The 16569-nt window shown below is 44.1% G+C and overlaps 1 protein-coding gene across 1 annotated transcript in view; it reads left to right on the forward strand.

The window, feature by feature from the left end:
* The first annotated feature begins 7277 nt into the window (after positions 1–7277).
* Positions 7278–16569, forward strand: part of SPARCL1 (SPARC like 1) — a 64279-nt gene continuing 54987 nt past the window's right edge. Inside the window, exon 1 of the mRNA XM_079770732.1 lies at positions 7278–7365. Coding sequence (XP_079626858.1) covers positions 7281–7365 — 85 coding nt within the window. The 5' untranslated portion in view covers positions 7278–7280. The remainder of the gene's footprint in view (positions 7366–16569) is intronic.

Genomic DNA, 16569 nt, shown 5'->3' on the forward strand with positions numbered 1-16569 from the left:
ACACCTACTCATTTAGCTTGAAAGTTAAGTCTTGTCTGGCTGTAATGTAAAAATAGTCATTCCTCTGTCTGTACATGAAAATAGCACTTCCCAACAAAAGCAGTGTCTTAGAGCTGCAAAAGATGTTTACTTTCGAAAAAAAAAAAAAAGCCTTTTCCTCTAGTGTTTATTTTAGAATCATGTGGGTGTTCTAGGAGAGGTAAGAGGTATATAAGGCTCAGAGGCAAACTTACAAGAGCATGCTCCTTGCAGTCGCTGAGAAAGTCTTGTGATATTCACAACTCTCTACATGTTAGGTTGAGAATATATGCTGGTATGATGCATATCCTCCGCTTTTGAAAAGTTGTAGATATATTGAAATAATAATGGACTATAACTAACTGTCTGATCTCTGCAGAACACTTTATATTCATCCATCCATTTATTCATTCATTCATTCAGCAAATTCTTATTGAAGACCCACCATGCACTTTGCAGGCCACACTGTCTCTCAACTCTGCTGTTGTAGGGCAAAATCAGCTATAGTCAAAACATTAACAAATGTCAATGGTTGTGTTCCAATAAAACTTTATTTGCACAAAGGGTCATAAATTATCAAGTTCTGGAATAGGGTAAAAGGCATTGGAAGCTCAAGTATGTCATCAATTTTAAATAGGATGATCAAAGTGAGTCTCATTGAGAAGGTAACATTCAATCAAAAACTAGAAGTAGGTGAGCAACTTAACTTGCGGCTGTACGGAGGAAGAGAATTCCAGGGAGCGGGAGCAGCCAGTGCTAGAGTCCTGCGGCAGCAATGTGTCTGGTGTGCTTTGAGGCTTAGGAAGTGGCTCAGTCTAGCTAAGAGAGAATGTGGTAATCCTATTTGTAACTGCTTTAATTGGTATCTCCAATTCAGTTTTTCTGTCTTCCTTTCCCCGCCTTCTGTTAAATGAAACATGTTTTACCACACCGAGTAAAGGCTCAGAAATAGACCTTTTCCTGATTAGGAAAGGTAAGCAAAGTTGATATGTTTTTTGTAGTTTTTGTTTTGTTGTTTTGTTTTTGTTTTTGTTCCCATTAATGCCTTGGTTTACCTCTATATCAATAACAGGGGCCATAGATGAAGGAAGGAACAGCTAACCACCCAGGTTTCCACTAGGAATCTTTAACCAGCACGTTCTAATCCTCAGCAAAGCTGGCAGAAGGGAGATTTATAATCAGAAAAGCAACTATAAAACACTGCCTTCTTATTCACCTGGCCTTTTTGTTCCTGAAGTGCTTTGAAGAGGCAGCTGGCCATACTGTTTTTACAGAACCGGAGGCCGGCTATTTCGAAATTGTCAACAAATCTGTCTTCTAGGAAGCATTCTCTGCCTCTGGACCCTGACGTGCTGCCGAGGAAGAATAACACCAGCCCGCAGAGCAAAATAACACCAGCCCGCAGAGCGAAGCCGGCCTGCGTTCTCCAGCGCGTGGGCTCACCCGCAGCGGGCAGCCCACCTGTGTCCGCAGCAGGGACCTTGGACGAGCCTTGGGGGTGTGTGTGTGTGAAATTGTTTTTCATGTAAATGTCTGATGGAGTCGATTTGTGATGCAACTTGGAATAATAACTTTTAATTTCTATACCATCTGTTCCACAAAAGTAGAGTTATTTGAAAGGATAACACAGACGAGAGATAGAGGGTAAAACAAAAGCCTGGGTGAGATTAGCAAGCAGAAACGCATGTACAGCCGCCAACACCTCGCAGTCCTCTCAGCCTGGCCCCAAACCTCTATCTTCCTCTGCACTCCAGCCAGCCCCACCCCCACCCCCCCCGCCCCCCGGAATTCTTCTTCCAGGTGCACGATGGTGCTGTCCCCTTCTGGTCTGGAATGCTCGTGCCCCACCCTGTCTCTCAGGTAACTCCTACTCATCCTTGGCTTCAAAGGGCACTTTTTCCAAGTAAGTCCAGACCTGCTGTTTTGCACTCTGCTGGTACGAAGCTTCCTCTCTTCAACAGCACTTCTCAGTTTGTAGTTTACACATTCATCTGAGTGATTAAGGAATATCGATCTGTCTCTCCCACCAAAATGGAGGTTTCGTGAAGACAGTAATCCTCCCTTCGTGTGCCCCATCCTACCTCCTTCAATGCCTGACATGTGATGGCCACTCCGTGAATATCAGTTGAATAACAAAAGCCTCCCAGCAGGCAAAGAAAAGAGATGAGCATGATAATTAAGTTAAGGTATTTACAAAGTCTTAAGTAAAAGCAAACAGCTTTTCCTTCATTCTGAGTTTCGAGCAAACTTGGCTCCTCAAAAGCATAACACTGTGTGAGTTTGTAGACCACATCCTTATATTGATATAATACATTTCAAACAGCTGTTTTTTACATCATCCCTCAACAGAGGCCTATGACAACATGCCAAGTTGCCATTCAATATAAACAATTCTAAATGGAGGGAAGCAAGGTGATCAGAGAACTCAGTTTTCTCTGGGTTCTGATGCAGAAGTAAAATAACGTTAGCGAAATTGAGGAAGAGGGACTGCATGTCCTCCAGGCGCTCCTGCATAAATACTTCTTCCAGTTGGGTTTATGGTGTGATTGGACAGCGGAGAGCTGAAGGTTATATTCTCTGCGAACACTTAAAGGGCAAACCCACATTCATCCTTTGACAATCAGCTGGAAGAGGGATGATTGTTCAATTGACTGTTGTTCAGAGTAGAACATGCATTCAGCTGGAGAGAGAATGACTGATGGGTTCCATTCATTTGTGAAAGGAGACCTTGGTTCACACTGCCCTCCTGTGGCCACGTTACAGTTTTCTGGCTTGCACACACAAACAGGCAAATGAGCAGATTTCGTCTTTCAGGTTGGGTAACCTGAGAATCATTTATTTTTTAGTTCTCTAGAAGGTGAGACCAATTTTTTTTTTTTTTTTTTAGAAAACTGGCATGATGTTTAACAGCATCTTAAAACAAGGGTCAATAGGTGTTGTATTAAATTCGCAATTATCAATGTGTACAAAGCTCAACATTTGACCTAAAGCTGGTGGAAGTTTTGATGCAAACACATGAGAGACCTGACCATCCCTTGCACATTACCCTTCCTTCATTCAATTGGCCTTCTCTCAATCTGTGCCCTTCAACTAGCACACCAGTAGATCTGAAACTTTTGGAGAGTGTGGGAAGGAATGATCTGGTGGATGAAGCAATCAACAGTCACAAAATGCTCATTTTACATATATTTACTGAGTAATTATCACTGAAGGAAAGCAAGGTTACATAAGAAATAATCCCAGTTTTAAAATACTATCTCATAGGGGAGCGGTAACCTGTATAATATAACTCTATTACAGGATGAAAGTGATAAATACCCCCCAAATTGAATTAATTTGTTATTTCCCTACGACACAGGACAAAGCCAGAGATAAGAGGTGAAGGGCGACAGATGACGTGCTGTTTTTTCTGAGTCAGTACATTCTAGTGCAGGACTAATATGGACATAGCACTTACTCTGGGTCAGGTGCTCTGAGCACTTCCTAAAAAAATATGCTATTCACTTCAGACCATGTGGGTGTGGGTGTGCATTCTGTGCCATTGAGTCAGCTCCAACTCCTGGTGACCCTATGAATGAGTGAGGTCCACAATGTTCCATCCTCAAAAACCCTGCTCAGCTCCTGTAGCATCCATTAGAATGGCTATCATAAAAAAATCCAAAAAATAACAGATGTTGGCAAGGATAAGGAGAAATTGAAACGCTTGTGCACTGTTGCAGAGAATGTAAATGCTACAGCCTCTGTGGGAAACAATATAACTATTCCCAAAAACACTTAAAATAGAATTACCATATGGCCCAGCAATACCCTTCCTGGGTATATACCCAAAAGAATTGAAAACAGGGTCTCAGAGAAACATTTGTACATCATGTTCATAGCAATTACTTACAATAGCTAAAATGTAGAAGCAATACAATGTCCATTGACAGATGCTATCTGTCACTGTGAATAAACAAAATGTGGTATATGCATACAATGGGATGTTTTTCAGTCTTAAAAAGGAAAGGAATTCTGACGCATGCTACAACATGGATGACATTATGCTAAGTAAAATAAGTCAGTCACAAAAAGACAAATATTGTATGGTTGCACTCATATGAGATGCTTAGAATAGTCAAAATCATAGGGACAGAAATAGAAACCTTGTTGCCAGCTTTGAGGGGAGGGAGGAAATGGGGGTTATTGTCTAATGGGTACAAGTTCCAGTTTTACAAGATGAAGAGTTATAAAGCTAGGTAGTGCTTGCTGATGGTTGCACAATGTCATGAATGTATTTAATATCACTGAACTGTACACTTAAAACGCATATGGTGGTACATTTCATCTTATATGTATTTTACTACAATAAAAATTATTTTTTAAAATATGCTATTGAAACCAAGATCTAATGCTAATACCTAACCTGATTTCAGTTTCAGCCTCTCCCAGGAATGTCATCTTAAGTGGTTAATCTGGAATTTTCTGGTCTACATCAGTGAGGTAATCTGCCTAATAGATCCCATTGTCCCCCCAAATGAGGTGACCTCTCCAGAAACAATCTTTTTTTAAGTTTTTTACTTACTTGTTCCACCTTTAAACACCTTTCTTTTTCTGTAGCTCTTTGAAGCTCCTTTCTACTTGCTCAATGGAATGCTGCCCAATTCATAAATTGGTCAATAAAGCCAATTACATCTTTAACATTTAAAAATATATGCTAATTATATGCATAACCCAATGGTGAAGGCCTGGGGTGGAGCAGGAACTGGATGGAAGGGGTCATTGGGAGACATCTGTAATACTCTCAACAGTAAAGATAAATTATATATATACTAGAGGCCTGGTGCATGAGATTCATGCACTGTAGGGGTGTCCCTCAGCCCAGCCTGCACTCTCTCCAATCTGGGACCCCTTGGGGGATCCCCAACTGCCGGTTTAGGCTCGATCCCACAGGGCATTCTGGCAGTCAGGCATCCCTCTCACAATCCAGACTGCTGGCTCCTAACCACTTGCCTGCCTTGCTGCCTGATTGTCACCTAACCGCTCCCCTGCAGGCCTGATTGACACCTAACCACTCCCCTGCCAGCCTGATTGATGCCTAACTGCTCCCCTGCCAGCCTGATCGCCCCCAACTGCCCTCCCCTGCTGGCCTGATCACCCCTAACTGCCCTCCCCTGCACGCCTGGTCACCCCTAACTGCCCTCCACTGCAGGCCTGGTCACCCCTAACTGCCTTCCCCTGCAGGCCTGGTTCCCCCCAACTGCCCTTCCCTGCAGGCCCGGTCGCCTCCAACTTCCCTCCTCTGCCAGCCTGGTCACCCCTAACTGCCCTCCCCTGCAGGCTTGATTACCCCCAACTGCCCTACCTTGCAGGCCTGGTCCCTCCCAACTGCCCTCTCCTGCTGGCCATCTTGTGGCAGCCAACTTGTATCCACATGGGGCAGTCATCTTTGACCACATGGGGCAGCCATCTTGTGTGTTGGAGTGACAGTCAATTTGCATATTATTCTTTTATTAGATAGGATTAGATAGGATAGAGGCCTGGTGCATGGGTGGGGGCCAGCTTGTTTGCCCTGAAGAGTGTCCCGGATCAGGGTGGGGGTTCCCTTGGGGCATGGGGCGGCCTGGGCGAGGGGCCTGTGGTGGTTTGCAGGATGGCCACACCCCCCGGTGACCCAAGTGGAGGCCCTGGTATCTGGGATTTATTTATCTTCTATAATTGAAACTTTGTAGCCTTAAGTGGAGGCCAAGGCAGGCCAGAGCAGGCAGAAAGCTTGGCTCCCTTCATTGCCGGGGAAACCCAAGCCTCCTGCTCTCTCTGTGGCCACAGCCATCTTAGTTGGGTTAATTTGCATACTCACTCCTGATTGGCTGGTCGGCGAGGTTTGTGGGTGTAGCAGCGGTATGGTCAATTTGCATGTTACTCTTTTATTAGATAGGATATATATATATATATATATATATATATATATATATATATATATATATTTGACATTCAGAAAAAGAATAACCTCCTATCAGAGGTAGCAGAGAAGGCTTCTTAGAAAGAATACATCTATGTCAGACCTTGGAAAATTGATAGGATTTAAGGATGAAGGTTACAGGCAGAGGGAACTACCAATCAAAAGCATCAGGCAGAAAATTGCAAAGCAAGGAAAGAGTGAAGAAAAGATAATTCATACAGTGGCAGATGGCCTTAAATGCCTGGCTCATGAGTTTAGAATTGACTTGGTAGGCAGTGAGAAGCTATTGCAAGCATGTGCAGGAGATATTTGTCTTGCTATTTTTGCTGAATCTCAACTATTAACACACAACATGAGAAGTGCTAACAAGATGAAAAACTTATAATTATGAAAATATTGCATGTCCTCAGAAAAGCAACTATAATGTTTTCAAAAGGTTATTCCAACTTGTTCCTTCATAAACTTTTTGGAGTAATGAATACTATTACAAGTATTTTATAGAGTTCAATAGGGACACATTTTTGACTAAGTTTCTCCACCCACAGTAATTGATTACACCACAGTAATCTGCACATTTTTATGTGTGAGTTGTGTTTCAGTCAATTGGTGAGGCTCATTAGTCAAGGGGACAAAATTGGTTCTTGGGAGGGGTGAAAAATCCTATTATTTTTTAAATGTATATGTAATACAGTTATAGATATAGTACATAAATGGATATACAGAATATCTGTAGTATTACAACTTCTTGGAGTGGGGTGAGGGTGGGGACAGGAAAAAAATATTCAAAACCCCCTTGGGAAAGTGATAATGAAATAAATTTTTGAGAAATACTAGAGAGAACAGACATGGTACAAATTGTTCACATTGTCTCCATTTGAGTGGCCAGCCCATTAATGCCAGCGTAAATTCTAACCAGTCCTAGCCTGGTTCTCCTTCCATTTGCTATAGCTAGAGCTTCAGCATAGTATCACCAGCTCTCACATGTACATCCAGATCACACGAAATCTCTATAACACGCCCAGGGCTCTTTCACAACTGAAATATTTACAAAAAATACAAATGCTGTTGCTCAAAACCTAGAAGAAAGCACCACCACTGGAACAAATCTCCAGAGTAGGATTGCTTCATCACACAAACAGTCCTTCTTAGTCTAAAACATCTTGCTCTGGGAACTTAACACTGGAGCCAAGAAAACATCAGACAGATTTGGAGTGGGGCAGCTTTTGGCTAGCAACTGCAAAGTGACCTCACCCGGGAGAAGGCCTGAATATAAACTCCGGTCTTGGTAAACGAGGCACATCCTTCAGGTCAAATGCACAGAAATATGAAGAGGTCCAGCTGCAGCTCACTTGGACAAGAGATCGGCACACCAGGCAATTTGATGGATTGGGCTCAAAGTCTCTCCCAAGGTAAGGTCAGAACAAGAGAGCAGCTACACAGTTCACATTGCTAGTGTGTAGCCCACCCCTGTTTTCCCAAACTCAATGAGGGTTCTGTCTGAGAAAAGACAGGGACATAGGACTCCTGGGATTGATGTGAGCAGCTGCTGTGTTTACAGAGCTTGACTAAAAGGATGTGTTTCATTTCCCTGCATGAAAGTCATCATCCCTCAGAGTATATGTGAAAAGAGGAGGCGTTCTAATGTCTATTACAGAAGGCTCCATGACAATCTCCAGCAACATTCGGCTTCCATATTGGTGGCCTTCATCGTCATCATCATCATCATCATCATTATTTATTAAACCCTAATCCAATCATGGTTGGACAAAGCACTATGCAAATATCACCTTTTTTCCTCAAAATGACCCTATGAAGTAGATATTAGTATCATCCTCATTTGACAGATAAGACATGGAGACACAGAGAGGTTAGGTATTTGCCTAAGGTCACACAGCTAGAAAGTCTCAGAGCTGGGAATTGCTCTCTGAATCATCAATTCTCGTCTTCCAGAGAAAAGGATTTTGAACACGGGTTCTGTCTTCCAAGGGCTTGATTGGTGTAATTTAGATTACCAGGTAGTAGAATTTATTTCTGGCAGCATTCAGTGGCATCAGTGATTAGCACGATCCTATTAGGCCTGCTGAATATACTTTGTTAATCTGGCACCTGATAGGGAGGTAAGCAAAAAAGATTGAAGGTACAAGAAAATGGCAGACATTGAACTTCAACTCCTAATGTCCTTCAATTTAGAATTGATCAATTCTGAATTAAAGCACTGGATATACTATATATATATATATATATATATATATATATATATATATATATATATATATATATATATATATATATATTGCAGGCGTCCTCAAACTATGGCCCGCGGGCCACATGCAGGTGTTTTTGCCATTTTGTTTTTTTACTTCAAAATAAGATATGTGCAGTGTGCATAGGAATTTGTTCATAGTTTTTTTTTAAACTATAGTCCGGCCCTCCAACGGTCTGAGTGACAGTGAACTGGCCGCCTGTTTAAAAAGTTTGAGGACCCCTGATATATAGTATATCCCTACACATAACTTTTTTAGCTGGAACAACTAGGTTCAAACTGAACCCATAAACCAAAGATCAGAATTACTACAAATAGCAGTTAGTTTTTTGGGTTTGTTGTTGTTGTTGTTTTTGGTGTGATATGTTGTTGTGTGTTTTTTGTTTGTTTGTTTTTGAGTTTTGCTTAAGTCAATATTGAAGAACAAATATCACAGATCTTTTGTCACTCTCTCACAAAATGTCTTTACTTAATTGCACTTCAGCCCTTTTTCATTACCTATCCACCAAGGGATGCTGTAGGAAACATCTAAAAGAAACATGATATTGCAAGGATGCTGTAAGGGTTCCATTTGCTGTTTTACCTAGTGTCTTGTATGTTTTTTCTGAATTTTTTTTACATTATGAATTCTACCACTAATCATATTTACCTCATTCCTTTGGTCAACTAGAAGTTTAGAGTCAAATCTGCAACTTAACCTTGTAGTGGATTGAAATGTGTCCCTCAGAAAGGTATGTTCAAGTTTCAAACCCTGGGTACCTGTGAATGGAACCTTATTTGGAAATAGGGTCTTTGCAGATGTAATTAAGATAAAGTCATACTGGATGAGGATGGGCCATAGATTCAATTACTGGTGTGCTTCTAGGAAAATAGGACAGAGAGATTCAGAGGTGACACAGGGGGGGAGAAAGCCATGTGATGACAAAGGTAGAGATTAGAATGATACAGCTACAAACCAAGGAATGCCAGAGATTGTTGGAAGCCACCAGAAGCCAGGAAGAGGTAAGGAAGGATTATTCCCTAAAGCATTCTTAAGGAGCCTGTGCCTGCTGATTTCAGATTCCTAGCCCCTAGCACCTTGAGAAAATAAATTCCTATTGTTTTAAGCCACTCAATTTTTGGTTATTTATTCTGGCAACTGTTAGGAACTAATAGAAGTTTTTATACTGATAAATGGCACTGCTATACCAAATTCCCAAAAATGTGGAAGTGGTTTTGGAATTAGATAATGGGTAGTAGTTGGAAGAATTTTGAGGCATATGATAGAAAAAATCTAGATTTCCTTAAAGAGATTGTTGGTAGAAATGTGAACATTAAAGGAGATTCTGGAAAGGGCTTAGAAAGAATTGAGAACCATAGAGAAATCTTCTTTCTTAGAGAATACATATATTATCATGAACAAAAAGTTGATAGAAATATAAATGTTAAAGGTAATTCTGGTGAGGTCTCAGAGGAAATGATGGACATGTTCCTGGACACTAGAGAAAAGGCAACCCTTGTTATAAATTAGCAGGAACTTTGCTTAATTATCTTCTACTGTTGGGTGGAAAGCAAAACTTGTAAGTGATGAACCTGAATATTGAGCTAAGGAGATTTCCAAACAAAGTATGGGAGGCAGAGCCTGTTTTCCCTTGCTGTTTATAGTAAAACTAGAGGCCCGGTGCACGAAATTCATGCAAGGGGGGGGTATTGTCCCTCAGCCTGGCCTGCACCCTCTCCAATCTGGGACCCCTCGAAGGAATTCCTACTGCCGGTTTACAGGGATCGGGCCTAAACTGGCAGTTGGACATCCCTCTCGCAATATGGGACTGCTGGCTCCTAAATGCTCACCTGCCTGACTGCCTGACTGATTGCCCCTAACCACTCTGCCTGCCAGCCTGCTCGCCCCCAACTGCCCCCCCACTGCCAACCTGCTTGCCCCCAAATGCTCCCCCACCAGCCTGATCACCCCCAACTGCCCCCCATGCCAGTGTGCTCGCCCCCAACTGCCCCCCCCCCCGCTGGCCTGCTCACCCCCACCTTCCTCCCCACTGGCCTGCTCACCCCCAACTTCCCCCCTGCTGGCCTGCTCACTCCAAACTGCCCCCCCCCCCGCACTGTCCTGATCACCTCCAACTGACCCTCAGTGATGTCCTGCTCGCCCCCGACTGGCCCCCCTGTTGGTCTGCTTACCCTCAATGGCCCTGCCCCCCACCAGCCTGATCACTCACAACTGCCATCCCATCCTGGCCTGATCACCCACAACTGCCCTCCCCTCTTGGCCTCTAACTGCCTCTACCTCGGCCCTGCCACCATGGCTTTGTCCTGAAGAACGTCTGGAAGTTCTCCTGGAAGGTCTCCCAGTCTAATTAGCATATTACCCTTTTATTAGTATAGATAGAGGCCTGGTGCACGGGTGGGGGCAAGCTGGTTTGCCCTGAAGGGTGTCCTGGATCAAGGTGGGGGGTCCTTTGGGGTGTGGGTTGGCCTGGGTGAGGGGCCTGTGGTGGTTTGCAGGCCGGCCACGCCCCCATGGGGTGAGGGTCCCCACTGGGGGGAAGTGGCCAACCTGGGTGAGGGGCTGAGGGCCATTTTCAGGCTCACCACACTCCCTTCATGGTGGGGGTCCCTGCTGGGGTGCCTGGCCAGCCTGGGTGAGGGGCTGATGGCTCCCAGCCCCTCCTTTTTTTTTCTTTTTTTTTTTTCAGCGCCTCCTTGAGCAGAGGCCAGGGCCCACTGGAAGCAGGTATCTGGGATTTATTTATCTTCTATAATTGAAACTTTGTAGCCTTGAGTGGAGGCCAGGGCCGGCCAGGGCAGGTGGGAAGTTTGTCTTCCTCCATCGCTGGGGGCAACCCAGGCCTCCTGCTTGCTCCAGCTCCATGGCCACTGCCATCTTTGTTGGGTTAATTTGCATACTCTCTCTGATTGGCTGGTGGGTGTGGTGGAGGTATGGTCAATTTGCATGTTTCTGTTTTATTAGTGTAGATATGAGAGGGAAGAGGTAAGTGGAGGAAGAAGCTACTAAGGAAAAATGAACCAGAACTTAATGATTTTGAAAATTCTCAGCCTTCAGATAGCAAAAAGAAAAAGAAAAAAGAAAAATGCTCTGGGAAGAACATCAAGGGTATAGCTGGACAACTTTCTGCTACCTAGGCTTGTGAATGTGACCCATGGATCCAGTCAACCTTCTCAACAGAAGCCAGAAATACAAATGGATTTATTTAGAAAGAGCTGTGGAGAACCCTCTTTTCTGATGGTTTGGACCCCTATAGAGTGCACAGGAGACCCACAAGTTTCTTCAGAATGTTATACCAGCAGGAAGAGAGACAGAATGAAATAAAGGCTGTCAGACTTCCAAAATTTATTATGGCTACAAACATGTGTTATTCTTCAAGGAAAATGAAGAATGATTCCTGTTATGGACTGAATAGTGTTTCCCCAAAATTCATATCTTAAAGTCCTAATCCCAGTATCTCAGAATCCTACATAATAAAAAGGGAATATGCAAATTGCATCACTCCGCTACGCCCACAATTGGGCTGGCTGGAGGCGCGGGGGGCGGGACTCAGGGTGGCCGATTGGCTGGCGGTAGGAGCGGGGGGCGGGGACTTGCGAGTCCCCGACTCCCGCTCCTCCCACCGGCCGTTAGGCCAACACTGCGGAAGGACCCATGAGGCCGGCGGAAGACGCTGGTGGTGGCCGATTGCGTGGCTGCTGGCAGCAGTTTTCCGCCAGCACCAGTTTTCCTCTGGCCACCCGCTGATCGGAGCGCCTCCCCGGATCGGAGTTCCTCTCGGGGTAGCCGATCGCGCTGGCGGGAGGCGCTCTGATCGGCGGGTGGCCAGAGGAAAACTGGTGCTGGCGGAAAACTGCTGCCGGCAGCCAGGTGAAAGTCTATTGCACGAAACTTCGTGCAACGGGTTTCTAGTTTGACTATATTTGGAGATAGGACCTTTAAATTAAGTCAACAGATATGACTGATGTTCTTAGAAGAGCTTAGGCTACAGGCACACACAGAATAAAGACCATGTGAAAACATGGAGAAGGCAGTCATCTACAAACCAAGGAGAGAGGCCTCAGAAGAAACCAAACCTGCCAACATCTTGATGTTGAACTTCTAACCTCCAGAACTGTGAGAAATAAGTGTCTGTTATCTAAGTTACCAGTGAGTGGTATTTTGTTATAGTAGCCCTAGCAAACTAGCCCATGGTGTAAGCGAGGAGGAGGGTCCTTCCTATAGGTCTATGAACTGAATTGTGTATCCCCCACCACCATCCCAAAATTCTACATGTTGAAGCCTTAACCCCCAATGTGACTGAATTTGGAGATAGAGCCTTTAAAGAGGTAATTAAGATTAAATTAGGTCATAAATTGGAGCTCTAATCTAATAGGACTTGTGTTCTTATAAAAAGAGGAAGAGACACCAGGGATGCATGAGCACACAGAAAAGGCCATGTGAGAAGACAGCCACCTGCAAGCAGAGGAAAGAAGTCTGGGGAGAAACCAACTCAGCTAGCATCTTGATCTTGGACTTCTAGCCTCTAGAACTGTGAGAAAATAATTTCTGTTATGTTAGCCACCCGCAGTGTGGTATTTTGTTATGGTATCTGTAGAAAACTAATACATGGTGTAAGTGAGGAGGGTCCTACATGCCGGCTCCTGGCCAAGATAATTATCAACACTATTTTCATTGCAACTTTCCTTCCTCTGTACTCACTACCTCCTGGGGCTTTCCACTACTCCCAGGGAGCCATGCCTCCTTCTGACAAGGAATATACGCCTTGTCACTTACACCCTTAACAGACAGGAATAATGATATTTCTCTTATGTCACCCAGAAACTTGTGCTACGAATAACAAAAAGCCTCATTTGATGCTTGAGGATTGATTCTTGAGTTCTCTAGTCCTTCACTTGAATCAGAAGATCTTAACTTCATGGAACCCGTGAGTGCAGAGGTTCATAGCTGGGCTTTAGGAGCTTACCCACAGCTTTCAACAAACTCTCAAAGGGACTCATAGCACTAGAAGGTTAAAAAACATATAAGCTTTGATGTTGACTTTTATTAAACCCTTCTCCCCAATACTGATGTTATATAGGTCAGTTCACATGCAGTAATGTAACAAGTTCTTTATTAGTTTAAGTTCTCCCATCACATTTAGACACTGGATAAGCTTCTAAATCTGAGCTACAACTTTATTTGCTAAGTGAGTATTGTTGTAGGTTTATTGTCCTCAGCTTCATGAGCTGTATTTTATAAAGCACAGCTGCAAGAAACAATAAGAGTTTGGATATTTGCCCATGAACATTCCCAAAATAAAACCATACTTAAAAGACATTGTGGATTCAAGGTCCTTTTATTGTTTCAAAATTGCTTTGCCCTGGCCAGGTGGCTCAGTTGGTCTGAGCATCATCCCATACACAAAAAGATTGTGAGTTTGGTTCTGATCAATGCTTCTCTCTCATCTATGTCTCTCTTTCTCTCTCTCTCTCTCTCTCTCTCTCTCTCTCTCTCTCTCCTTTTCTCTCTCTATTGGTGATGAAAAACATATCCTGGGGGATAGGATTTTTAAAAATATTCTATTTTCTATTTATAAACAATACAGTGAAAAAAATAAATACAGTGAATCATTTTCATTGTGTTGTAGGTTAGTAAGATCTAGAGAAAACATTCAGTAAAAGAGAGTTGAAATTCTCAAGCTCTGCCACCTACAAATGAACTCTCTAGGTACATAGTTACATTTAAGAGATAAATCCAGTTTGCTCTAACCAAATTCTTTTTTATGTTAACATAAATTTCTATAAGAAATTTCATTTCGATCACTTCATAGAAACATAAAATACCAATTTTTGTATTAGAAAAAAATATTGTCCGTCAAATCTTTTTTCCATTGCCCTCTAGCTAAAACTTTCTCTATATTCTCATTGACCTAAATAAATCACCTAAAATAAATCTCACAGAAATATCCTATCTAATAAAAGAGTAATATGCAAATTGACCATACCTCCGCTACACCCACAAGCCACGCCCACCAGCCAATCAGGAGTGAGTATGCAAATTAACCCAACCAAGATAGTTGCAGCCATGGAGCGAGCAGGAGGCTTGGGTTTCCCCGGCAATGGAGAAAGACAAGCTTCCTACACACCCTGGCCAGCCCTGGACTCCGCTCAAGGCTACAAAGTTTCAATTATAGAAGATAAATAAATCCCAACAAAAATGGCAGCAGCCACGGAGCTGGAGAGAGCAGGAGGCTTGGGTTGCCCCTGGCAATGGAGGAAGCCAAGCTTTCCGCCTGCCCTGGCCTGTCCTGGCTTCCACTCAAGGCTACAAAATTTTAATTATAGAAGATAAATAAATCCCAGATACCAGGGCCTCCACTTGGGTCATCGGGGGGTGCATGGCCAGCCTGCAAACCACCACAGGCTCCTCACCCAGGCCACCCCACGCCTTAAGGGAACCCCCACCCTGACCCGGGACACCCTTCAGGGCAAACCAGCTGGCCTCCACCTGTGCACCAGGCCTCTATCCTATCTAATAAAAGAGTAATATGCAAATTGACCATCACTCCAACACACAAGATGGCTGCCCCCCATATGGACACAAGATGGCCACCACAAGATGGCCAGCAGGGGAGGGCTGTTGGGAGGGACCAGGCCTGCAAGGGAGGGCAGTTGGGGGCGATCAAGCCTGCAGGGGAGGGCAATTAGGGGTGACCAGGCTGGCAGAGGAGGGAAGTTAGGGGCAACAGGGCCTGCAGGGAAGGGCAGTTGGGGGCGATCAAGCCTGCAGAGGAGGGCAGTTAGGGGCAATCAGGCTGGCAGGGGGAGCAGTTAAGCATCAATAGGCTGGCAGGGGAGTGGTTAGGGTGTGATCAGGCTGGCAGGAAGAAGCGGTTAGGGGCAATCAGGAAGGAAGGAAGGCGAGCAGTTGGGAGCCAGCAGTCCTGGATTGTGAGAGGGATGTCCCACTACCCGTTTAGGCCCGATCCTACCAGGATCGGGCCTAAACAAGCAGTCGGACATCCCTGGAGGGGTCCCAGATTGGAGAGGGTGCAGGCTGGGCTGAGGGACACCCTCCCACCCCCGTGCACAAATTTCATGCACTGGGCCTCTAGTCTCTAATAAGCGGGGAATGGTATTAGAATAAGGAGTTGACATTGTGGGTCCAAGAAAACATTTCCTTTAGCTAAACGGGGCATAATCTTGAGAAATACTTGTCCTGCATACCCTGCAATAGTCCCACACACCCGTGGCCCTCAGGAGTGTTGGAGAAATGGTGTCTATGTCTCCCTCACTTCTCAGACCCAGATGTGCACAGAGGCAGAGAAACAAAGTCAAACACAGCCTACCCCTTTGATCTTTTCTCTAAGGAGACTTAGAGAATGTCCACACCCCAGACCTTGGCTGAGGAAAAACATCCCATTGTCTGAGGCAAAAGGACATCGCGTCATTTCATCCTGTGCCTGGAAAGGCAGCTTGAAACAAGTCATCCTGATTCTAGAGACGTGAGACTCTTCCCAGCTGCGCCATGACTTGTTTTCAGTTCCTGGGCAAATTGCCCAGTTTCCTCTGCTCCCAAATTTCCCCAACTGCAAAAGAGAGATAATTCTTGTTACCTTTCTCTTGTGGTGTTCTGAAAACTAAACAGGGCAAAGGTTTGTAACGTGCTTAGAGACAATTGTTGAAGGCAGATTTACCTATAACTAGAAGTGGGATTTTTATTTATTTTTGTTGTTGGTTTGCTTTTGGCCTGACTTTGGCATAAATGCAGAAATCTAAATTAAATTACATTACAATCATTTACTCCATGTTGATGAAGCACTTACAGTAGGCAAAGCACTGTGCTAGGCACATGGAGAATAGAGAAGGGTCACATTTCTACCCTCAACGAGCTCATGGCTCACTCAGGAGGTATTATAGCCTGGAGGTTGAATAACTCAACACAGCCCCATGCTATAGATAAATTGCTAAAGCTCAGAAAGGTTATATACTTTGCCTGAGGTCATACAGTTAGGAAGTGGTTAAGCCAGGATGCAAACCCAGGATGTGTGGCCTCAAAGCATGCATACTTTATTTACCACTATACACACTTCCCTCAAGTGGGAACATAGTAATACCTCATATAGATTGTGAGGACCAACTGCAATAATGCATTAAAAAAATGTTAGCAGCCCCAGCCGATTTGGTTCAGTGGATAGAGTGGTGGCCTGCATACTGAAGGGTCCCAGGTTCGATTCTGGTCGAGGACATATGCCCGGGTTTAGGGCTCAATCCCCAGTAAGGGGTGTGAAGGAGGCAGCCAATCAATGATTTTCTCTCATCATTGATGTTTCTATTTCTCTCCCCTCTCCCTTCCTCTCTGAAATCAATA

This window comes from Cnephaeus nilssonii, assembly GCF_951640355.1.
Source record: "Cnephaeus nilssonii genome assembly, chromosome: 1".
In the NCBI taxonomy this organism is placed as follows: Eukaryota; Metazoa; Chordata; class Mammalia; order Chiroptera; family Vespertilionidae; genus Cnephaeus; species Cnephaeus nilssonii.